General features: G+C 48.9%; 1 protein-coding gene and 1 long non-coding RNA gene across 4 annotated transcripts in view; one reads left to right on the top strand and one right to left on the bottom strand.

The window, feature by feature from the left end:
- The window catches only part of LOC133345633 (rho-related BTB domain-containing protein 2-like), an 88,378-nt gene that overhangs the window by 42,338 nt on the left and 19,916 nt on the right, over nucleotides 1–26,124 (top strand). For all 3 annotated transcript variants that reach the window (XR_009755460.1, XM_061556567.1, XM_061556568.1), the window contains 5 exons: nucleotides 3,378–3,481; nucleotides 16,077–16,262; nucleotides 21,537–21,723; nucleotides 22,321–23,124; nucleotides 24,548–24,784. Coding sequence is in view for 2 of the 3 variants with exons in the window: in XM_061556567.1 (XP_061412551.1) it covers nucleotides 3,378–3,481; nucleotides 16,077–16,262; nucleotides 21,537–21,723; nucleotides 22,321–23,124; nucleotides 24,548–24,784 (1,518 nt within the window). In the remaining variant the exon portion in view is untranslated. The remainder of the gene's footprint in view (nucleotides 1–3,377; nucleotides 3,482–16,076; nucleotides 16,263–21,536; nucleotides 21,724–22,320; nucleotides 23,125–24,547; nucleotides 24,785–26,124) is intronic.
- Nucleotides 2,645–11,049, bottom strand: LOC133345634 (uncharacterized). The gene is made up of 5 exons (XR_009755461.1): nucleotides 10,936–11,049; nucleotides 7,840–7,938; nucleotides 4,629–4,766; nucleotides 3,360–3,428; nucleotides 2,645–2,844 (listed from the first exon to the last, which is right to left on the bottom strand). It is a non-coding gene; the product is annotated as an uncharacterized LOC133345634 (long non-coding RNA).

A 26,124-nucleotide genomic window follows, 5' to 3' on the forward strand; every position in this document is an offset into this window, starting at 1 on the left:
GTGAGCGGGAATCGAACTCGGGTCACCGGGTTCACGATTGCAGCACGCTAACCGTCACACTACCGCTCCTCACAAACATACACATTCGTACATCATCAACCTTGGTCAATCCACTGCTGGATGAAGGCCTTCCCAATCCGCTGCCATCTCTCACGATCCTGAGATCCAAAACTCCACCAAACACCTGCTCCTGAGCTAATATCACTGCTCAACCTCCGTGGCGGACACTCTTGAATGCGCTACGTTCCGTCGCCGCCACTCCGTCATTAGCCTTGCCCAGCCGCCATCATCAAATGTTCATTTAGACGTTCCCCTGCTGCTCGGTGAAGCCTTCATCCAGCATTGGATTAATTTTAAATTCAATGATGATGATGATATTCTTCTGTGACAAGACACTGTCAGTGATGTGGTGAGTTATATTGTTGCTGTACACTTGTGGACCACTGCCACAATAGGTCCTGGATTAATTAATTATGATTTTTTTTTACATTTTGCTGTGGGCTTGTGGTGATGTTAATGTGCCTCTACGCTCAACCAAGTATCGGTCAATGCACTTCATAATGATAAGTTAGCATATTGTACAGAAGCGTTGCATGGGTTTAGATGTGGTTGGATTGCGTATGTTTGTTAAACTAAACACAGAGTAGAAGTGAACTCGCACATTGACCACCAGGAGGGGCTAATTATGATAATAGTACAGGTTTCCCCACTTTACGCGGGTTCAGTTTGTGCAATTTCGTGTACAGTCTGTTCTGTAACGTGGTACTAGTTGCATTCCTGAAAAACGCCGCATTATGGAAAAATCTCGTTTCATAAATATATATAATATAGGGCAAAGCAGAGTCCGCGATAACGCGTGAGATGCGTACGCAGCCTGAATAAAGACTGAGGCGCGCGTGGGTAGCATCTAGAAGCATCCAGCAGCATCCCGCCTTGTGTGATGCTACGCCGAGGCAGTCGCACAACCGCTTATTCTTACTCGTGCGACGCAGTTCTGTTAACTCAATCGCGTTGTGGGAGAACAGACTGTATGTGGCCAGCTTATTTCTCCCCACAATTCGCTAAATATGCAGTTTCAATTCACTCACGTGCGGCTATTTGTTCGGACGTGGGACAACATTTCGTGTGTGCTGTACGCGCTACTCGGTAGGCCGCTCTCACACGCGGTTTAATTTTGCGTGGCCCTTTTTATGTAACGCATCTAACACATGAAGCGAGGGAAAAACCTGTAACGTCCTTTATAACCAACCTGGGCAAACCAGCCAAGAGGGCCGCCACACATTTGAAACCATTGGGGTTGGACAGCAGCACGATGATGATGATGGGGGGTGTCTTTATATTTGTGTATTGTCGGGGGCCGCACATCAGGGGCCGCACGAAAGGCCACCAGGGGCCGGTAGTGACCCGCAGGGCCTACAATGCAGAACGCTGGTGTATCTCATAACTTTCCCTTGTCACATTCTCTCTCATTACTTTAGCTCAGCACTTTCCTTCTCTCTCGATGCAGTAGTCGTGTAGAGTTTGAGATGCGCTTTGCGGATAGCCAAAATCGCGGATAGCAAGCTCGTAAGTAACGAGGGATTAGTGTACTCTATACAGCTTCCTTGTTGTGCTGTCATCTCCAGTACTCCTCATAGCTCTGAAGGTTCAGAGTTTCACAGACATGGGATTATTTTGTACATATTTACAAACCCTGCACATTGAAAGGCAGCAGGATCACCATAGTTGAAGACGGAGGCAGTTTTTTGTAATTTATTTTCAAATGTGAGATTTCAGCCATCTCATTTTTCCACATGAATACTTTCATTTTATATCGCGTCAGTCATGCTAATAGCATCCCTTAAGACTGTACATTCATTATATATGAGGACCAAATCCCATACACAGCTACGACCAAGCAAATGAAAACCTTACTACTTAAGCAAACTTAAAAATGAATACACAAATTACGAAATGGCACCAAAACAAAAGGCAATGGACTAATACTCCAGCCGCCTCAAATTATACAGTGCCCTGTGCTAGTGCCGCACTAAATTACTGATTTGTAGCAGGTATTGACCCAATGGCTCTGAATTATGTGTGAGCATGCCAAGCGCTCTGCTTAGCATGTATGTTCACAAATGGGTTTATAGAGTGTCCGTGTCAATGTGTGCTCGCGTGTGTGTGCGTGCGCTTGTCAGTGGGTTGGTAGTTACGTTGCATATACAGTACACACATCTGTAGTTGGACAGGTAGATGTGCACGTGCCTATGTGTTTGGGGAAAGACGTGCATATACAGTGAGGGAATTAAAGCTTTCGTGACTGCAGGAATTAATATTCTTTGGGTCGTTCGGTAAAGTCACCTAGATCGGTTCAAAGAAAAGAACCAATCTACGTGACTTTGCAGAAAGACCCAAAGAACACCTATAGTGTACTCATCCACGTGTACATGCACATGCAGTTGGAAAGGGTGTGCATGCACACGTGGATGAGTACACTATAGGTGTTCTTTGGGTCTTTCGGTAAAGTCACGTAGATTGGTTCTTTTCTTTGAACCTATCTAGGTGACTTTACCGAACGACCCAAAGAATATTAATTCCTGCAGTCACGAAAGCTTTAAGTCAAGATTCATACCATAGGTGTTTGCGCGCATGTGTATGTGCATCGACGAGTCTGTTTTTTTCATAATTTAATGATCGGTATCAGTTGTAGAATGAAGAGGTTATTTTCTAAAGCAGGGCTGTAGAATTAATTCTGCACACCCCATGAGTTTTACTATTTCGTGTCGAAGAATTCAGCAGATGCCCGAATTTTCAAGGTCACTCCAGACTGCTTTTACACCACATCCAAGAACGTCGCAGGCTCTGCAGGAGTAAGACACGTGAACATTCTTCACACTTAACCAGTCGAAGTTCTGCAAACTGTAACACGTGTGTATCTTAAGTAAAATAACAACATTTTAAGCAAAACGTTATTGTTTTTTTGTGTTTGTGTCATATGGTTGCTTCTCTGTATTGGTAGTTTTGAGCCAATGGTGGCAAGGCCACGTTCCTATGGCAGGGACGAGTCCTGCCACTTGAACATTCACTCGAGACATCCCACCAATTGCTGCAAGCCATACCCGGGGTCGTGTAAACTAAAACTAAACTAAACAATGTTTTACTTTACTCGGTAGGGCCCACTGAGCGATAAAGCACTTTTCTAGAAGCGACCTGGCCACAAATTATACATCAACGAAGTGGCTCATCACGTGAAAATTTACAGCGGCCAAATACTCCTAAAGTTCACGTATCTAAACACTTCACCACCCGTGTGCTTCGTGTAAGTCAACGCTCGTACAATGAACGTCGATGCGGCAGCGTACGATGACCGAACGCACCCCTTCTGGTTCGTGCAGGTGCTGGAGCGCTCACGGGATGTCGTGGACGAAGTCAACGTGTCCCTGCGCCTGTGGGACACGTTTGGAGATCACCACAAAGACCGGCGCTTTGCTTACGGGAGGTAATTTCGTCGGCCCCTTCTCTTCATTGTGGTGTCTGCGGTATTCGCAATCCGTCCAAGTTGCTCTCGGCCATTCGATTGTGTTCTTCCGCATACACGACTGTCTTCCCTCTACATGCATAGTCTCGTTGTACAAAAGTGGATCCGGGGTGGATGAATAATGAAAGTCTGCTGGCGATACCCGAATCGCAGGTGTGATTGACAGATCACGCGGAGATTGCCATCCGTCCAATCAGAAACAGCCGCCGGAGAGATTTTGACTGGTCCGAGTCGCGTTTGAGTGGCATTCTCCCCTCTTATGTGTGGGGTTTATCAAGGGCCAGAGCATCTTTCAAAACAGTCATGGAGGACCGATAACACCTGGCTGGGTAAAACAAGTGCGTCATTTATTGTATTATGATCATACGCTAATTATGTTTGCCGTCAGCAAAGAGTTTTATTATGATGCCCAAGGTGCTTTGTACTTAAATTTATTGCTCGAGCAGGAATAGCTGTGCTGCTTTACTTGTTCATAGCACAGGCCATTGAGCGAATTGGAATTCGCAAAAAATAACGATGCCCATTTGCTCTGAAGGGTATTTAACTGCTGGACCATGCATCAATGCGGTACAGAATAACCAACGTCTAGTTGTCACACACCGCTTTGCATGAAATAATGTTCACATGAGTGAAATAAATGTGCTTTCTAGGAAGTGTAATTTCCTGTTTCGAGAGTGTTCGACCTTTCTGGCAAGCACTGCATTAGTCGTGCTTGGTGGTCCTGTCATGTCGACTGTGTGCATGCCGAGGTTTGGATACACAACGCAGCAGATTCACTTTCATAGGTACATTTTTCTCGGCATGAGCTCTGAAAGCCTGCGTACTGGGCAGATGTATTTTGTCGTTGGTTTAGAATCAACTGCAACATCTGAGACGTGAATTCTTGGGTCTTTCGGTAAAGTCACGTAGATAGGTTCAAAGAAAATAACAAAAATAATAACAAAAAACTGCTGAAGAAAATAACAAAAAATAACTAAAAACTACTGTAGTTTCTTGTTATTTTTTGTTATTTTCTTTGAACCTATCAACGTGACTTTACCGAAAGATGCACGAATATGAATTCCTGCAGTCACGAAAGCTTTAAGTCAAGATCTGAGACGTGACTTACGTTGCAATGAAGTTGTCCTGCACAAGAAAGTCGAGCTCGTGCTGGCGAGAAGCGTGGTTTGTGAATGAACTTCTCCTCATGCAGGTCTCAAGGCAGCACCACGTACGGCTTGAATATGGTACCGGTTTCTCTCGCGTTCTGCGGTCGTAGATGCATTCCAAAAAACAAGGTGCATACGAAGTGAAACCCCACGAGACAAATGCACATTCGATTAGCACGGATGGCTATGTATGGTGCGAAAGAAGTTCAACATGCATGCATACACGCTTGCCGTGTAGGGCGTACGGTACACACAGTGTTGTGCTACGTCTGACCACATAAGCTGCATGTAGAGTGAATTTAAATCGCATATGGAGAATTTTGGATAGAAATAGGTGAGCAGTATATATGCAAAATCTCACGAAGTGAGGAAAACCTGTAATTTGTCATATTCATTGCCTTTAAAAAGGGCCACCAGTGTTTATATCTGGATATACTTTAATGCTTGAAAATGTTGAATCATTTCAATTTTGCAGAGGAATACTTTATCTGAATTCTTGGCGTCAGTCTCAAAATTCCATTATAACAGGAAATGTTGACTCGACTCTTTTTTTTTATAAATTACCATGAATATATTCCCAACACCATGGAAATGAGAATTCCAACAACTGATTGCAAATTTCATGCATCCATTATCACCGTTAATTCCCAGGAGATATTACACATTGGGACGTTACACATTGACACTGGAAATTCATTGCGACACCATTCCACTGCAATCAATTCCCTTTATATATTCTATCTATATATAAAAGGGACATTTGTGAATATGTGTGTTTGTTCGAAATGTTTAGCATACTTCCCAACATGCAACAAACTTGAAATTTGGCATGTGGGTATCTTCCAGACGATACACAATGCAAAAAGTATAAAAATAGACTTTTGGATTTGGGGGGGGGGGGCGCACGCAATAATGGATATAATTTGCACAGCAAATGAGCGGTGATGTCACATCTGTGATGTCACCCGCATGCGGCAGCGTTACGCAGTTTGCCTGCTGACGTCACGCATCCCCGCCCCCCACCCTCCGCGTAGGCCGTGTATTAATCCAAGACAAGAATCCAGTCTCGGGCGAAGCCGGGTAGTGAAGCTAGTTTAACATCTAATTGGCCTATTGCCATTACTTGCTTCTCCTTGCATGCCAGAGCTGGGTAATTGTTTTAAAACTGGTTTGTGACTAACTTAAAATACACATATATTTTTTTTACATTTGCTTAAGCACGTGTAAAAAAATTATTAGTCTACGTGATATCATGGCCTCGCGGTTCTGTCCAAGTGTTTGTATTTGGGCTATGGTACCAGCCTCGGACAGGTGACCTCCCAGAGCAAAACACAGCTGATGTCAGCGTTATGGGAATCAGAGGGCAGTGCAGCACAATCCATTGTTGTTCTGCACATTCAAGTTCATTTATTAGATATAGTCCTCTTCTTGGTTCTTTCGGTAAAGTCACGTAGAAGGGAAGTAATAAAATAATAAAAATAAAACATAATATAACAATTCTCACGACGTATAGCCCTGTGAGCCATTCGGCTCTTGAATCGGGTGCAACCGCAACAAACAAAAAACAAAAACATGAACAAGAAAACATCTTAAAGTCAATATGTGACTAAGTGCAAACAGAAAATCCAAGAAAAGACAGCAAAATATTGAAAAAAAAACACCGTAAACCAACGCTGTGTGCACAAATCCCAGTGGGATGCAAGTCAAACAACAACAACAACAACCACAAGACAACTTAAATTAAGGCCATCAGTCTTACTCCGTACTACAATAAACAAACATGGCCAAACCAAAAAACTTTTCGAAATCACCAAAATAAAGCCATGAAAGCAATGAAACAGTGATCATAGGAACTGTGACGGAATTTTCACAATAAACGACATAAACAACATGTACCACCAAAACCCTGCAGCCACAGCTGCACGAACCTGCACTGACCATCGTGGTGAAGCATGGTCAAACAACCTTCGCCGCCTGCAAGGCCCTCATCCAGGGGTGGATTGACAAAACAGGCTGTATACGTTAAGTGTATATACTGAGGATGCAACATTTACATTTCTAACCTGCCTTGTGTGGGAAATAAAAAGGGAGAATGCTTAAAATGTGTGACACTCAGGGTGACCTGCTTCTGCTACAGCAATGAAGCGGCATCGCATAGATAGAATGCGCCCTGGGTCTCGTGCTTTATGAGGATTTGATCAAATGCTGGGTGTGGTGACGCATGCCTGTAATTCTACGCATTGTGGCCGGCATTGGTGGATCTTGTGGATTTCACCACTTTGCTGTAAAACTCCCCGCCTCCACAGGGCTTTGAGGTGGCCAGCTAGTACAGAAAATGGGTTACTGACCTGCCTCTACAGATTTTGAGCGTTATCGCTCGCAATGCGTGCTTTTTTTTTCATCCAGGTCGTCTCAGACGCAGAACGCTTTTCGAAATTGGCTAAATATCCCAACGCAGGAGGATATTTCTAAATAATAAAAAAAGAATGACGATCATTTTTTTCCGGAATAAATAAAATACAGTATTATATGTGTCTGATGGTATTGAAGGTTCAGTCATTTAATCACCAGTGCACACAAGGCTGACTTTGTTATTCAGCTAGAGCCGCGACGCTCAACCGAATAATCTAATTTCACGATCTAACCGAAAAAAAACTCAATTATGAATGATATTGGTCGTGAAATCCTACGTGTTAAACCGAATAAGTTGATTTGCCAACGGAAGTGTAATCGAACGCTCTCTCTGTGGCCGATTACTCGAGCCCCTTTAAAAATTAGCGTCCGCCCCCACATCCTGCCTTCTTGAAGGCGGGAAACCCCCCCTGCAGGCCACCGCAGCTGATGATGGCGATACCATCGCCAAGCCCCACTCATCATCCTCCTGTCCGATAGCACATGTCGGAACAGAGGTGAGGCTTTGTTTTCTCCAACTGTTTTTCGTGTTATAGGAAGAGGCGAGTAAATTGCACCTATAATCAGTAGAGCAGCCGATGATTTAAACAATCGGATAGCTCCGCTCCAGAGTTGACGTCAACATTTTTATTTCGGTGGATGGCGTGCTCTTGCTATTCCAAGCAGAAATTAACAGGAAAAACATGCCGAAAGCAGAATCGTGCATTTCGTGACCGGGGCAATGCACCACAGCAAAATAGATGACGGGCGCTACTCAACCAGACTCTCAGACGGCCTGTCCTTGAGATGACCTCGTGTGCCGTGGGAGGTGCCAAACGCAAGCAGCATGGTCATCAGTTTACCGCGCACGTGCTTTGCCTGCAGCAACAAAAAAAGAATAATTGAACACATTGTTAGCGTTTTTGAGTCGGTGCGCGCATGTGCACGCACGCGCGTAAACACTGCCAGCGCGTAAACACTGGAGTCGCACAATGTCAGATGCGCACGTGGACAGGCATGCGAAATGTTAATGAAAACACAAACCCATGCCCTCCCATCATCTTGTCCGTGGCCAGATGTCACAATTGCCGGCTTCACACTTAAATATAGGTGGCCAATTATGTGACCTAAATTCTTTATTTTTCGGGATTGATCTAAAACTGTTCTTAACGCTCGGCTGGAATCAACTTCGGTTCTCGCATTCATCGTTTTTCGTTTATCCTCAGATTCATTGCAGCGTGTTAAGTCATATTTTTATTTTTTTGACTAACAACCGTTATTCGTATTCGCCTGTTGTTGTTTTTTATTGGGCTGTGACTCACAGGCGGAATACGGCAGAGAAATGTGAGTTCAGTCGGAATGCTCATCCTTTTGTACCAGTAAAATGGGGTTTGAAGTTTGTAAGACATGAAAAACAAAATGGAGAGACTGGCTTCTACCATACGAATGTGAAATGTCCACAGTTGGCTCAGGCCCCATTGAGATTTGTACTCCCCCACGCACATTTTAACTGGAATAAACACTTTAAATAACGTGTTAACTGGAACTTGGGTCATAACTCTAGAATAGACTTGAGTAGCTCAGCTGTGCCTACGTAATTTTTGTTATCATATTTGTGGCTTTTCTCTGGGTACCCTGATTTTCATCCCTCGCACTTTCGGTATTGGGTCAAGCAAAACCCTCCTAAAGAATACTGGAGACTTAGTGAGGATTTCCTGGCTATATGCAGGATATTTTTGCATATATGTATTTTTTTATTTACATATATAACACTTTATTATGTATAAAGAACAATCCTAGTTTACTAATTGCATCGCAACAGGTTTTATCAACACCACAGTGACTACAATGATTTAGTGTCAATAAATACCATTGTGTGCAAAAAAGATAAAATATATATTTGGCCTATTTTGGCCACTGAAAAACACATTCCTGCGGAGCGAGCTGGTAGGAACGTTGGGTTGCTCGGTCAATGGCCAGGGTCAACGGCAGCGTGGTGTATTCCGCAAATATGGCCGACTGTGAGAGCGGGCACAAGCTGAGTTTTATAAGGGCACCACGGGGTGACCAGCCCCTCCCCACCCAGCCCCACCCCTCCCAACCCTCCCACGCCCCACCCTCCCCACCCAGCCCCTCCCCACCCTCCCCTCCCCACCCGGCCCCTCCCCACCCTTCCCACCCAGCCCCTCCCCACCCTGCCCTCTCCACCCAGCCCCACCCCTCCCATTTTTGGATGCACGACGGACGGACAGAATAATTCCCTGTGGGCTGGTGTAACCAGGAGGTTCTTACCAGTATAAACGGGTGAAACTGTCCTTAATTTATCTAGGAAAGCCGAAGGAAATCTGAGACGAGATTCAGGACAGTCCTGCTTGGGATATTTGGAAAATGCCTTAATTACGGTATTACTGTTTTCACTGGTGAGAAATCTGCAGCATCTGGAGAAACCCGATACGTATGAGGTTATAACTCTCAAAAATCGATGCAGATAGGTAAGCAACCTATTTTTCTGTCATACCGACCACGTCATAGCTCTACAGTTTGGGAGTCTCGCACGAACGCACGCGGAGATATCCGCGCAAATCCACCAAACTCGCCTCCAAAGCGACGACTTAGTGGATGAATCATCACGTCTGGTCAAGCTTTCCCCCGCATAAAGACGATTTCCAGGGATAGAATCTTTTTTTGCACGGTTGGCTATGTACGATGCGAAAGAAGTTCAACGTACATACAAACGTACGCACGTTTAACCTCTATTTATAACAACACTCGACGAGAGCCGTGACTTTGCGGCGCGCGCTTGCTCCCGTTTTTATCCCCGTTGATTCTAAAATGGATTTTGATCAAATCTTGAAGGTGAACGTTCCTCGAGAAGACGTGGCCATTGGCCAGCAACGCTTGGCAACGGGTGGCTCTCTGTCATCGAGCCAAACATTGGGAGCTCAAGGGCACTCGCTGAATTCCGCCGAGTGGACGATTTCGTTCACATTGAGCCGTCTGTGCAACGTCCATTCATGTTGTCAATATTTGCCGCGTCACTTCATTGCCATGCATGACAAGCACTTGAATGAACGCGTGCGGTTACATTTAGTGCGCTGGGGAAAATGTGGATTGATGTTACCTCCGCTGCTTCTAATTTCTATTTTGAAGTTTACGATGATATGTGCCTGAGCTCGTCATTAGTACGCGTTATACACGTGGAATATGCTGCTGTGTCACGTGTGCAATCAGGCGCTGATTGACTGTCCCCAAAAACCGTCGTTCTAAGATTTACCCAGCCTTGTGCTTTTCATTACCTATGAAATCACATCGGACACTAATCGGGATTACTCTGCCCATAATACCCCAAGCTATTATCATGAAAAAAATTACGCAGGCAGACTGCTATGCGAGATTGCTGTGCTATTAATGGAAAGTTTTAAAGATAAATTTTCATTGAAACTTAACCTAACGACTTCAGGCTCAGAGGCTGCACTGTTGCTTTAGCACTTGGCTGCTGATCTGAGAGTGGGCTCGACTCAGATCATCATTTTCCTCTGGGTAGATGAGTACCAGTTGGTGGGAAGTCAACGGTTTTTGTCGTATATGTGGAATATAAATCGTTGTCTCGGAAACCGCCATTCGAGGTGTGCACTGCCCAATGCTTATTTGAGCGTGTGGATCCTAATTGAATCATCATCATCATCAGCCATGATCAATCCACTGCTGGATGAAGGCCTCCCCAGGCCGTTTCCATCCCTCGTGGTTCTTCGATGCAACAATCCCCCAACAACCTGCACATGAGCCAATTGCACCTGTCATAACATTGAAATTCACGCGATACTTACTATGTTCAGAATACAAAATAATGTATGCATTGAGAAGGCAGTCACTTACACAGGGGAGAGAAAAGTCATACGGACACGCTGTGCGACTGCAGTGCCCTTGGCCGATGGGTCCGATGCATCATCGGGGCACGCAATCGCTGCCACCTTCACGTGTCCCTCGCGTACCCGAGAGCAAGCGCGCGCTGCATCAACGCGCCGCACGCACGATCAGGCCGAGTCGGCGTGAGAAGACGCACGGGGCAAACAAAGACGACGAAGACCCCCCCCCCCCCCCCCCGTGTAGCCTGTGACAGACTGTTGGGGCAAGTGCTGTTAGCGAGCAGCACCTATAAAGGCCGGCACTGTGGCACACACGAGGGTGTGGGTGACCAGCACCACGCTCGACCGCCTTTGCCTCCCCAGTGGCGATGTTTACCACACACCGCATCAGGCACAAATTTGAGGCTGAGTCGACCTAAGGGAGGCCCAGACCGGTTCAGGTAATCGTCGCTGGTGTTGGCCGTAAGCGGGGAATCGAACTCGGGTCACCAGTGTTCGTTGCTCGGTGCGCTAACCGCTGCACTACTGCACGTGTGCGCGTGCTGTCGCTTGAACGCACGCCAGGGCTAACATCAGGTTTGCCTCGGACCACTTTCCTGGAAGACCATTGTGATCGGTCAACCGGAAGCCCTCGGAGAATTCCATTCAATCCGGTGTCCTTTTGGCACCACGGGATACGGTGTCGCGTGTTTTCTAAGGGACACCTGGGAGACGGCACATGGAAGGGAGCGTTGTTATTCTTTTTTTTCTTGACGGCAGTTGACTATTCCCATTGAGCATTTGGACTGTGACTGCAAACCACAATACATTTGAATGCCTACGACACAGCAGACAGTGCATGCACTGTTGCAATATCCCTGGCACATTCTACCAAAGAACGGTGGGAGTGAAACCACGAAACGCTTACAAACCGGCTTGGTGACAAATGCACGTCGAGTAATTAATTGTTCGACTAAATGTTAAGCAATCTGCCTATTCTTCTTCTTGGTCCTTTCGGTAAAGTCACGTAGAAGTAGAAGGGGGAAAAACACGTTATTTTATTATCTCTTCTACGTGACTTTACCGAAATAATCCCTGCAGTCACGAAAGCTTGAAATCGAAATCTGCCTATTCTCAGTGACACATGATGTGAATGTGTGTAATCTTTTTTGCTGAGTGACTGAGCCAAATGGCGCTTAAAGACAAATGAACAATTTAACATGATGACAAAGTTGCTTCACTGTACAGGACTCGAATTTGTACCGATTAAACGCATGTGATATTCCACAAAACGTGCTGCGACCCAGAGCGATCATCAGTTCGATTTCATCTCCAGGCGCGGCGGCTGAACCAGTGGGGTAAGTTTCATGAAAATCTAAGAATAGGTTTTACTGGTAGGAACCTCCTGGTTACACCAGCCCACAGGGGATTATTGTGTCCGTCCGTCCGTCGTCCATCCAAAAATGGGAGGGGTGGGGCTGGATGGAGAGGGGAGGGTGGGGAGGGGCTGGGTGGGGAGGGAGGGGCTGGGTGGGGAGGGGAGGGTTGGGAGGGGCTGGGTGGGGAGGGTGGGGCTGGGTGGGGAGGGGAGGGTGGGGAGGGGCTGGGTGGGGAGGGTGGGGAGGGGCTGGGTGGGAAGGGGCTGGGTGGGGAGGGGCTGGGTGGGGAGGATAGGGAGGGGCTGGGTGGGGAGGGTGGGGAGAGGCTGGGTGGGGAGGGTGGGGTGGGGCTGGGTGGGGAGGGGCTGGGTGAGGAGAGTGGGGCTGGGTGGGGGGTGGGAGGGGTGGGGCTGGGTGGGGAGGGGCTGGTCACCCCGTGGTGCCCTTATAAAATTCAACGTTTAACCTACTCACGCCGGCTTGCGCCCGCCCTCACAGTCGGGCATATTTGCGGAATACACCACGCCGCCGTTGACCCTGGCCATTGACCGAGCAGGTGTTAAGATGTTAAAACACCAAAAAGAAACCTTTTGTAAGGAATCATGTCTACATTAACAGCATATACGTGGGTTGAACATGAAACAAAAAAAACATGCTCTGGTAGTATGTGCATTGTCTTTGAAACTGATTGGTCCACACCAGAGACATCTTTCTTTAGAGCCTAGTCTCAAACAGTGTTAGACCAGTGGACGCCAAAGGCGGATGGGTCCGATGCATCACCGGGGCACGCACGGGAGGTCCCATCATGTAGCTGCTCACCCCGAGCTCTCAATGTTCTGATAGTGGCATTGTCTTTGTGCTGTTCGCCTTTTGGCGTCCTCTGGTCTAACACCGTTTGAGACTAGGCTCTAAAGAAAGCTGTCTCTGGTGTGGACCAATCCGGTTCAAAGACAATGCATATACTACAAGAGCATGTTTTTTAGTTGCATGTTCACCACAAGTACGTGTGGTTAATGCAAACATTATTCCTTGAAATTTTTTTTCTGTTTGGTGTTTTAAACATCTTAACACAACTGTTTTATTGCCAGTAAGGTTAAAAACGATTCTTATATTTTGATACTGGCAAGGGAGGTCCCATAATGTTCCTAAAAATCTCTCCGCATTTGTCCACCCAGCGGTGTTAATGGTTACAGCGCAAACGTGGAATAATTTGGCCAGCGTGGAAAAATACATCAAAACTAAACTTCTGAAGTGAGCTTTATGTATTTATGTTGAACTTCTTTCGCACCGTACGTAGTCAACGGTGCGAATTGGAGGTGCGGTGGGAAGCACAACAAACTAAACGTAAAAAGCAGTTCTAAAGAAATTCGTTTTCAGTCGAGATTTGAAAGTGCATAGCTCCGGTGGCTTCCTAATATCGGAAGGGAGGAATCGTTGCACACGGCCTTCAGAAGTGCATCTGATAACCGCGCGATGCCGTCACCGTCTTCGTTCGATGGTTAGCGAAAAGCCGCTGCTGCTGCGAGGATGACCGGAGTTTGCGTGATGATGGTTTTATACTCGTCGAGCTCTAGAGGGCCCTTCCACCAGCAGTGGCGTTGAGCTAACTATTGCAGGACTGCACCTTTGCCTCTTCGTCTGCTTACGCTGGTGGAAACAGAGAGGAACTGAATGTGCTTTGAAAGTGATTTCAGAGTTTTTCGAGGAATTTTGTTACCCAATGACCGTTACTTGAGAGGACTGTTCTGGGGTATATATATCTTTGTTTACATCAAGGAAGCACAGAGACAGCCCAGCTTTGTCTATTCTTGCAACGTTGGAATACAATCCACGTATTGAGCTGCTCCTGCGATGCCTTTGAAAGTTTAGACCGATAAGAAACTTAATATGATGAAGAGGCCCACTTTGTCTTTATCAATGACAGTTTGAAGTACACTGATTGAACATACCTTCAAAATGTAACCTTTGAAATGTCTTTACTAGAAATCCAATAGCCTTTAGAAACATTTAATCAATAAAAAATATCATTTTGAAAGTCATCAAAAAAGAAGTTCTTTGTAAGTTACCCACTTTAAAATGAATTTTTTTAAAATACGAGTTTGTGACAGATATTCAGTTGGATTCTGAAGGTTTTCTTTGACTTTGTTGCTGTGAGAACTGTAAATAGAATGCACAGAAAGTCCAAGTGGTAATAAGCGCTCGCCTATTTACACGCTAGGCATGGATAAATGTTAGGGGCGCTGTTGTGGTGAGATGTTAACTCCCTCGCCTGGTATACAGGAGGCCGTGGGTTCGATCCCGACCCTGACGCCTGTATATGTGGAGTTTGCATGTTTTCTCCGTGGTCGCGTGGATTTTTCTCGGTGGGGGGTTTCCCCTCCACATTGAGAAACAACATGCCTTTAGATTATTTGGTGGCTATAAAATGTCCACATGAGCCAGCGGTTTGTATGTGGCACGGCAATAGTAGTGGGCAATGTTGCACTCCCAGTTTGTGGGAGCCATTATCTATATTGTCCACTCGCGAACCGAAATCATCGAATCAAATACGGCACAAATTCCTCGGTAATGTTAAGCTTCGGCTTGCAATGCATGTAGTTTAATTCACTAGGTGCCTAGGCTTTGTTGTAAAGTAACGGTACAGTGTTTATCAGAAACACATGGAATGCGCCCAATCTTATCAGATCCCAGAAGCTAAGCGGGTTGAGCTTGTACAGTGATTGCGAGTATATCTCGTACAACTGCTTTAAAAAAATATTATAAATGCAGGTTTTCAGAAATGAATGAATATGGAGTACAGGTACAGGTAAAAAGGTATATCTCATAATTGGTTCTTTACCCTTCTATCTGGCAACAAAACTGACACCTTTTTTTTTTGTTGCCAGATAGAAGGGTAAAGAACCAATTATCATATTTTTGCTGGCAAATGAGGTCCCCATAAAGTAGGTATATCTCACTTAATTTGATTCAACATAAATATAGATTCTGATACACTCATCGAATCATGCTCAAAAGAGTTGCATTTTTTTACCATGTTTGCTGCTAATCCTGCATAATGCACGGGCATAAGTAGTACTAATCACATACCTGCATTTCCCATATCCCCTCCCTTGGATTCTGCCAATAGTACATAATGCACGGACATAAGTAGTACTAATCACATACCTGCATTTCCCATAAATATGCTAAATTCCTCTTGATATACAAATTCTTTTGTCAAGGCGCCCTTTGCCCCCCCCCCCCTTCCAACCCAGCTTATATATATGCTCCAAGCACGTGTACTGTTTCATTCAGACGCTGTCGCCTCGACAGACCTGGTTTCACCTGAGGACGGCTACTTGCGTTGTGGCCGAAACGTCGTGAGAATTATTTTATTATGTTTTATTTTTATTATTTTATTACTTCCCTTCTACGTGACTTTACCGAAAGAACCAAGAAGGTGTTCATTTGTTTAAATCTATTGCATCTTCAATAGTGCGATATGTTGCTGGTCACTTGGTGTACAGAGCCTTTGGGTCTGCGGTCAGCAATCGTGATGAAAGAAAGTACACGTACAATGTGTTCAACCAACTCAGTCACAACTTGCTTTTAATTCTTTTCTTAAACTGTATAGAATTGTTTATTGTTATGATTCATGATGTGATGATGGCGCTCTGAGTGGAAGATTTGTGCCACAATGTGAACCAAAAATAAGTTCGCTTGACTTGACTTCACCTCCACGAGAGGCCTTGGACCGGCTTCACCTCTGTGACCTCTGGCCCCCTGCATCTGCTTTTCTCGTGCGCTGCGGCAGGTCGGACGTGGTGGTGGTGTGCTTCTCCATCGCCAGCCCCAACTCGCTGCGCCACGTGCGGACCAAGTGGTTCCCCGAGATCAAGCACTTCTGCCCCCGCACGCCCGTCCTGCTCGTCGGCTGCCAGCTCGACCTCCGCTACGCCGACCTGGAGGCCGTGAACCGCGCGCGCAGGCCGCTCGGCCGGTAAGCCACGACAGACGAGGCCAAGCCAGGCCCAGGCCACGCCAGGCCAAGCTGCATTGTACGTGCACTTGCACAGCCCCTTGTCAATCCACTGCTGGACGAGGGCCCGACCTGGAGGCTGTAAATCGTGCACGCAGACTGCTCTGCGGGTAAAGCCAGCTGAGGCCAGGCCTGGCCAGGCCAGGTGAGGCCAAGCTGCATTGTACTTTAATTGTTATCACGCAGGAGTCGTACTCATTTTCAACGTGGTCCCAATGTCACGCCTTGCCTCTAACACTCTCTTCCAGTCCAGCCCCTTTATGGTTGGCCGCTGCAGCCCTCCACTGTTGATGATCGTCATCATCTGCAATTTGTGGCTGATGATTCCATGTCATTCCTTTCCATTTGCGTGCCTCTTTCTCCTCTCCGTGTTTTTGCAGTCGTACTCTGCTACCTTCCACTAACGGTGCTATTGCTTTAGATTTATTCTGTAACACTGAGCATCAGTAATGTCGGAAGAGATGACATCAATGTGGGTTTGTTTACTTCCAAGAAGCCTGAGAATCAGACACGTAAGCTCCAGTGACATGTAGAGGTACAGTCCTTTTTGTCAATCCACTGTTGGATAAGGGCCTCCCCACACCGTGCGGGTCGTGGGAGTTATATCACCATACTTGACCATGCTGGTCAGTAATGGTTGGTGAAGGCAAGGAGCATAGATGTGGGAGCATCGAAGTATAATACAACTTCGGATTTTGCTCCACTGCCCTCCACCGAAGCTGTATTCGTGCAGCAAAATTAAACTTTGCTTGCCCCTTGGTTACCAATTACAGACACTCGTTATAAAAGAACGCTTCGCTGATCCTGCCTGTAAGTTGCAAAAACCTGTTCGAGGTGTTCATTCAGCATTAGAACTGCCTTATGATAGTAATACTGGAGATGACAGGCCAACATTTTGTGCAGCGGTCCTTCAATTTGGTGTCTGGTATCTGTGCCTGAGTATTTTGTGTTACCAAACACTCCACCTCCTCAGTCGTGCAGAGAGTGGAGGGTTTCCCATACTTGGGCAGTGTGCTTATGACCAGCTCCGGTTTGACAGCAGAGGGAGGTGTCACTCCGAATAATTCGGGGGGCATCTTTTCATTGGCTGCGTGACGCTGTGTGGAAGCTACCTGGTCTGTCGCTCTGCACGAAGCTTTGGGTCTTCTCAGCCACAGTCATGCCCTCCCTTCTCTATGCTTGTGAAACGTGGACCCCTCTAGTGGAACATATGCGCCGGTTAGAAACATTCAGGCAAGGCTGCGTTGGCTGGGTCATATAGCCCGCATGCCCAGCCACAGGTTGCCCAAGCAGCTTCTGGTTGGCCGCATAGAGGGGGTTAAACGGGCACCCCATAGGCTGGAGAAAAGATAGACTGCTGTTGTAGGGAGGATGTGGAGCTGAGTGGACTTGCCGACTACTGGTGCCAGCGGTGTCAAGATCGGCCTCTATGGAGGAGGCTCGTGAAGGAAGCGACTGGGCAGATGGAGGCATTCGCCTTCCAGCAACAACGGAGGGCAGAGGAGCGACGCTCACAACAACGAAAGGAGCGCGGGGGCGGCTCAAATACAGCAAGTTGGCACAGTAGGGGGTACAGCTGGTGCATCTAACAGTCATCTCAGTCAGCCAACCCATGGCACCTGGGTCTGTCCCGATACCTCTTGTCTGAAAGCCTTCGACACTTCATGTGGCCTCAAAGTGCACGTGGCCTGGCACAGGCGCCATGGTGACGTCACTGTCACTTAGTGGCGAATAGCGGGTATTGGTATTGGTATCTGTTGTGCGTGTCACTGCATTGGGTGTGTTTGTGTGCTAGTGCGAAATACTTCATCGGGAGTAGTAGTGCAGTGCTTTTCCCACTTTACTACAATCCTGGTGACCCGGTTTCAACTCCTGGCCATTAGCCGCAGGTGGCATCTGAACCTTTACTGGACCCTACCCCGTGTTATTTCTGTCTATGCCGAGTATCTGGTGTGGTTGTGTCAACGATCAGCATTGGAAAGACATTAGTAGCCGGGCATGCGTAGCGATTGTTACACCGTCCCTTCACGTATCAGGTAAACATTCATACATCATTGCTGATTGTGCGATTAAAGAAGACTTCCAGTGGACGCTGACAGCGATATCCGGGAAAGGTGCTTGCTGGCAGTGTTTGCTTTTACATTAAATTAGGCCCAATGGGGATAACATGAGCACATGTATACTCGTGTATACGTGTACACGCGTTTGTGCATGTCTGTGCACGTGCAGCATCTTGAGACGCTGCGTACGGTATAAATCCAGATCGTGTTGCAAATTGCATTGCGTGCATGCTCGCTTCTACAACGGGACAATGTCAAAACTGGGTGGTTTTTAACTTTTGCCGACAAAACTGGATCCCAAATGTCAAAACTGGGTGCACCCTGGGTGGCCAAAAACTTGAGTTTTGGACACTCAGGGTGCACCCAGTTTTGACATTTGTCAAATACACTTGATAATTGTATACTAGCACAGTGTGCCAGCACCCCATTCATCCAAACACTTGGTATTTGTATACTGGCACACTGTGCCAGCACCCCATTCATCTAAACACTTGGTATTAGTATGCTGGCACAGTGTGCCAGCACCATATAACTACACACACTTGATATTTGTACGCTGGCACAGTGTGCCAGCACCCCAACGACCAACATTTCAAGCTACGGCTCGGACTCGGAAGTGAGCTCGGGGCGGGCTTGCGACCAGGCGGGCGCACTGCCACCTTGCGTGATGACCTAGACTAGTGACTCGCGTCAATACCAAACTTTTGGATTGTTGGTTGATGCTACGCGCTACTGTACACCCTTAAATTTGCCATGCATTCGACCATAGCCCGCCAAACGACCAAGCACAGAGACAAAGGCGACGTCCTTGGGAGATGGACCAGCCTGCTTGACGCTCCTGACCATGGTCCCAATGGTGCGGAACAAACCAACGAATGCGCATCTCGTTGATTGGTCAATCCTTTGGCCCACCGTTACGGTGATTGGCGGAAATATTGTGTGAAAAATCAAATTGCTGGCAATGAAAATAGACATATTGTCTCGCCAAGTGGAGGCGAACACGACAGCCCGTTCGGCCTTTCGCGCCAACCCCCGTACCTCCGCACCGACTGTCATTGCCCAGGTCGCCGACGTTGCTCGCGTCATTGTCCCGACCCGGATGATGTACCGCGCCAAGGACACTTGCATCGCGGCGAACGAGAGTGCGGCCCATGCAGGCTTCGAGTTCATCAACTCGCTGGTGGAGACGTTCGGCAAGCTCAACGCGACGACCTGCAGTGTGCGAGAAGACGCGGGCATCTTCTGGGGTGCGTTCATCTGCAACCCGATCGCACGCTCGTTGCAGCCAAGTCTTCAACGCGTCGTCGGCATCGACGGGTCGCACATGAAGGCGCGCGCCTACAACGGAACCATGCTCGTCCTCGTTGGGCGCGACGGCAACAACCGCAACGTCCTTCTCGCTGTGGCGCTGGTGCCGTCCGAGACGGCAGCGGCCTACGACTGGTTTCTCAACTGCTGCACGACCAACGACATCGAGCTCGACGGCACGCCGGTCTTCTGCGATCGTGGCACGGGCATCCTAGCCTCCGACTGGAAGGACCTCATGCTCATCCACTGCACGCGGCATTTGATCTGCAACGGCGTAGACAACATCGGCTCCGCGTTCACGCCCGACCTCCAAGGCATCATCTACGATGCCCAAGGGTGCGCCTCCGAGGCCGCGTTCCGCAGCTCCTTGGGCTGCTTGGGCGTAGCTCTGCCTGCGGCGGCCACGTACTACAACAAGATCGACCCCCACACGTGGGCGCTCTACCCGCACCTGCACACGACGCCATTGTACGGCTGGCGCACGACGAACTTTGTGGAGTCCACGAACAGCGAGGCCCTGCCGGCTCGCGAGATGGACCCCTTCCACTTCCTCATGCACCACATGGAAGACATGATGACGACGGCCTTTGCCCACCGCAGCGACGCCGAGAAGTGGGCCGCTCAAGGGCGTGTCATTACGCCGTACGCTCAAGGACTCATCGACGCTCAGCAGGCGTTGGCCCCGAGGTACAAGGTCTACGAGAGTACCTCGACGCGTGCATACGTCAAGGATCCAGACGCCTACACCTCTGCCAAGCGCCGAGTTGATCTCAGCTCTCGGTCGTGCACGTGCGGGTACATGAAGCAGATGGGCTTGCCGTGTCGGCACTACATTCGTGCCCTCATGGCGTTTGGGCGGATGCCCGAGCTCTACGACGCATGTGCGGTGTGTTACCAAGTCTCTGCCATCAACACGACATGGATCTCGGTTGCCGGTATCGAGCTGCCCATTGCCGAGGAGCTGCAACGCGACAACACCATGATGCCACCTCCTCGCCAGAAGAAGGCTGGCCGCCCGAAGAAGCGTCGGATTCGCAACCGTGGCGAAGGTGGCCCATTGGGCCTCACGCGGTGCTCCTTCTGTCGCGCCAAGGGCCACAACAAGCGCTCTTGCCCGTCGAAGTAGTTATATATATGTAACAAACATGTTTTGTTCTAAGTGTGCAGCACCATACTTCTCGACGCAAACACTATCTACCGTTGTTCTACTGTAGTAGGTGTAGCATGCAAGCTGGCACACTGTACCAGTATACAAATGGCAAGTTCGTGTATGTTCGCGAGCTGAAAGTGTTACTGTAGTTGCAAGCTGGCACACTGTGCCAGTATACATATGGAAAGTAAGTGTTACTGTAGTAGCGAGCTGGCACACTGTGCCAGTATACAAACGGCAAGTAAGCGAGCTGGCACACTGTGCCAGTATGCAAACGGGAAGTTTGTGGTGCAAGGTATGGAACATGAGCCACGAGAAACATCATTTGGAACGCTCTAAATCTGTGGCGACATATGGATGAATAACGCAAGGACCTAAACGTGTACAAAATGATACATTAAATCGTACACCTTCTTCACCCAGTTTTGACATTTGTCCACATTGAACATCACCCAGTTTTGTCATATCAAAAAGCACCACCCTGTTTTGCCTGTCGTTTTCCAAGACCACCCAGTTTTGACATTTGGGATCCAGTTTTGTCGGCAAAAGTAAAAAACCACCCAGTTTTGACATTTTCCCCTTCTACAACACAGCCACAGCTTTTGGTAGGCAAAACTAAAATGTAAAAAAATGCCATTACTAATTTCTCAACAACGCCGTACAAGGACTGCCTTTTGACCGGCGGACGCTTGGGCGGGTGTGACCGTGACGCCGCAGGCTGATCAAGCCAGGCGACATCCTGGCCCCGGAGAGGGGTCGAGAGGTCGCGCGCGAGCTCGGTGTGCCGTACTACGAGACGAGCGTCGTCGCGCAGTTTGGAGTGAAGGACGTCTTCGACAACGCCATCCGCGCCTCCCTGCTGGCCCGCCGTAACCTGCAGTTCTGGAAGGCTCACCTGCGCAAGGTCAGGCCCGGGGCGCTGGGGGCAGCACTACCTGTGTACCCTGCGCCTCGCGGCGGTTGATTGTGCCAATCTCCACCCTGGCCATGTATTCACCCTCCACCCTGGCCTTGTATTCACCCTACACACTGACCGTGTTTTCATCCTCCACCTTGGCCGTGTATCCCACGCAAATGCGTGGGCAGTGCTCGTTGTCATCATCATTACCAGCATGTCTTCTCCTGAGCTACTCTCGCCTCCCAGCTATGCCCAGGCCTACCCCAACCCCTCACCATTACATTCCCCAGAAAATGTACATGGAGTAATATCTGCCCCCTTTACAAAACTGCACTGACCCAGATGCACATAAATATTATCTTTGAGCTACCTTGTTAAATAATTCCACACGAGCGCAATATTGGACGTTCAATGGCAGCGCTAAACAAAAAAGAAACGAATTGCATTACGCCGCCAATTTGAAATTATTCCGCAAAGTGGCGCATAACGTCTAGGTTTCCCCCTTACCGTGAATATGGCAGCGTTATTCGATTCTCAAAGATGCGCCAAAATTCGGCAAAGTAAACTGCCAAATTGTTCAACCCCCTCGCGTCCACCCCGTAGGTGCAGCGTCCGCGCATGCAGGAGCCGTGCCTTCCGCCCCGGCCCCCACCGCCTCTGATCCGCGTGCCGCCGCCGCCGCCGTGCAGCCCTCTCGGTGACCCGGACCCCTGGGCCACGCTGCTGGGTGACCCCCCCATCTGCTCCGACGTGAGCTTCCTGCTGCAGGAGGGCGAGCGGCTGCACGCTCACCGCGTCTACCTGGCCATCGCCTGCTCCAAATTCCACGACCTCTTCACCATGGACCTGCTCGAGGCCTCCTCCGAGTGCGAGGGCGACCACCACAACAACAACAATCAGGCTGCCGGCGAAACGGACGCCTCTGGCGCCGCAGCCGCTTTTGGTACGGACGGCCAAGAGAGCGAGCGGCCGGAGATGGACCGAAGTCTTTCGGCGAGCGACAGGGCCGTTTCGAGCGGCGCCGATGGAGACGTCGACCCGAGCGGAGCCGAGCGACCGAGTCGCAACGAGGCGGACGTCCCCCCCTCCCCGGAGGAGGAGGAGCGTGCGGAGCGGCCGCGTCCGGCGGAGGCTGCCGAAAAGACGCCGCAGACGCCGGCGGAGAGGCTACAGGCCAGAAGCCACGGGCGAGGGCTCCTCACCAGGGCCCTCAGCCTCAAGGTGTGGAGCAAGGAGCCTCGGGATGAAGCTGGCTGCTGCGGTGGAGGTGGCGGAGGCGTCGGCGGCGGCGTCAGCGGAGGAGGAGGCCACGGCAACGCGGCCGACGAAAACCGGCGGCGGCTTCGAGCGTCCCGCAGCGACGGCAGCATCAAGCTGGGCTCGGCGGCGCAGCAGGGCCTGGGCCAGGTGCGGCGCTCGTTTTGCGAACGAGGATAGCCACGGAAATAATCAGTGACCAGATGTTTTTCATTTATTTTTATTTGATCTAACGGTGGCTACGGGGAGATGAGAATCGTCAAGCGTGACGACGGCTATGGCTGCTGTGCGATAAACACTGCTGTTTGTGCGGAGACAGAATTAACTATTAGTCTGAGCCTTTAGGTAATTTGAGTTATGTTCTTAAGAGACTGCATTGTACTGAGCAAGAAGAATCAAACATGGTAATTGGCTGTACAGTATATGTCTAAACATTTACATACCGAGTTCACTGGCTGGCTGACCTCGTAATATTGGTAGAGAAAAATTTCGCGCCACCTCGCACCAACATTTAATTACTGGAATCGTTTGACTAAGGTTTTGACTGAAAGACCAGGGGCCATGATCGCCGAGACTAAGGCAGCTCGCAGTGGTGGCGGTAATATTAAGCAAACTAAACTAAATGCTTCGGAACACAATCAGCTCAAATGGGCCTTCGACTCACGTACGAAATTCGAGTGCACCAAATAACAGCTCTAATTCATATCCAAACAAACACAGAGCGCTAATTCACATAAACAAGCTTATGAATACTTTTCATCTCTATCTTGTCTGCAGCTCTCTTCTCTCAACATCTCACTACGCCTCTGTCCCTTGCCTACACCTCTCTCATGTCACCTCCTCTCTGTCTCATCTGTGTCTCTCTTCTCGCATCTTATTACTTCACAACATTCATGCCATCTCACTACATTTCCATCGCTCGTCTACATCTCTTCTGCCATCCCATGAGGGGCCCCCAAATGGGCCAACACCACCACCACCGCCACCACCGTGGCTAAAACAGCGGTGGGCGACGGTAGCCATCTCACTGTGGCCCACCTGTTCCGTGCTCTCATGTTACCTTTCACAACAACGTGACCCTAAACTTGCACTCCTTCAACGGGGGAGCAGCAAAACGACGCGGGCTCTCTTCCGAAGCCCTCCCGTTGTGTCCAGTAAACCTCAACGTTGGCATGTGGCTCCTTAATGTTACCACCACAATTGTGCACAGCACTTTAGCGTGTATGTTGAACTTCTTTCGTACTGTACATAACCAACCGTGCTAATTGGAGGTGCGAGGAAGGACAGCAAACTAAACACAAAAAGCAGTTTAAAGTAATTAGTTTTCAATCTAGATTTAAAAGTGCGTAGCTCCAGTGGCTTCCTAATATCAGAAAAACGTTCCAGACGGCCGCAGAAGCGCATCTGAAAGCGCGCGACGGCCAGCCAAATGCCGCCGCTGCTGCGAGGATGACCGGAGTTAGCGTGACGGTTTACGCTGCTTGACGAGATCAACAAGGTTTTGATCGCGGTCCATCTGTGGCAAGTACTTTGTGTGCGCGACGAGCGCTAACCGAGCGATCTCCACGCCCAGGTGGTGGCATCCCGCTCGCTCGTGGGCTGGGGCCGCGGCTTCGTCAGCGTGCACCTCGAGTGGGCCGAGGACGCCCGCACGGGCCGCCGGCGGCTCGCCACGGTGGTGACGGCCGACCGCGGGGTGCGCGTGGGCCCCCTGCGCGCTGTGCTGCGCTACCTGTACGCGGGACGCCTCGAGGAGGGCCTGCGCAGGGAGCAGCTCATGCAGATCGCCGCCATCGCCGAGGCTCTCGAGGCAAGGCCCCCGCCAGCCGCGTCGTTTCCGCCCCGCGACGCTCGCCTAAACGAGTTCAACGTTCGGCCCGTCAGTCCGTTAGCCGGGGGGCGGAGCGGCGGTACACTGTGTGGGTCACGCGTCACGCCACGAGCCTGGCGACCCAAGTTCAAATCCCAGCCACGTCTGATGGTGGCGAGTGATATTGTAACCGGTTCTGTTCTCCCACACCGATCAGTTAGAGTTGCGGTATGGTCTAAACCTTCCATTGTCAATTTGTGGTGGGGAGGTCTTCATTCTTTCGTGGGATGGAGAATGGTTGGAATTCATGTGTTATTTTACGTTTACGTGGCAGACGCTGCTGAGGGTTCCAGGTCCATGTCCCGGTGTGGCAGTTGAACCAATGGGCCAGGTTCTACAATCCCCCTTCCTCTGTCCACATAGCAGCATAAATGGGTACACAAAATCACTCCGTTGATCGATTTTTTTTGTTTGTTATTCCTTACCAGCGATGTATCTTGCATTATTAAATTCTGCAAAACATTTCAGTGTTCACTCAGACAATAAGGGTATCTACGCTAAATTATTCAGCAAGGAAAGGGGTTTGTGTCCTTGCCAGGAGGAGACAGCGGGTAATGACGATCCCCTCACACTGATGTTTCCAGCGCTGTTCGTTAAAGAGAAGCATCCTGCAGGCACTTCATTGCCGAGCAGCTGGTCAGTGTCTTTTTGTTGATGGCTCCCAACTGTTCGTGATCTACCGAGTCCTCGTCCAAGGTGCTGAATTACAGATGTGTACCGTTATGCCCGCCATAATGATGGTGTAGACCAATTTATTATATATTTTGTCTGCAGCTAATATGATTTGGTAATCTCAAAAAGTAAATATAACACCATAACGCATAGTAGTTGAGGCTCTGCAACAAGCGATTGATTACAAATATGTATGACGTTTGAGATGAGTCAATGGAAAGTGTATTCATCACCCTAATTGCAGAGGCTTGTGAAATACACTGTGGTGGCTTATTCAGCAGGTCGGAAACACATGGGCTTCTTGACTTGAGCGCCACCATTGCCAAGGGAATTAGGTCAGTGGATTAGGCGCCCTTAGTCTGTGAACGTTGTGACGCCGTAGCTACATATGGCCCATTAGTGTCTCGTGTCAACCTCAGAGAGGGATCAGGGGCAGGCGTGAGGCTATTGGTGTGGGTGTCAGGAGTGTGACGTTGTCGAGTTAGGAAGAGGTTTTCCTCCCATCACGCGTGTGGCCCCAAAGCCTTCACCAATCCCTCTTGATGTCATCGGAGGAGAGGCTCAATAATGAAAATCCATTCGGAGGCTGAATGAGATGCACTGGCAAC

Source organism: Lethenteron reissneri, chromosome 22 (assembly GCF_015708825.2).
Source record: "Lethenteron reissneri isolate LAM-NWPU_2019-01 chromosome 22, ASM1570882v1, whole genome shotgun sequence".
NCBI lineage: Eukaryota > Metazoa > Chordata > Hyperoartia > Petromyzontiformes > Petromyzontidae > Lethenteron > Lethenteron reissneri.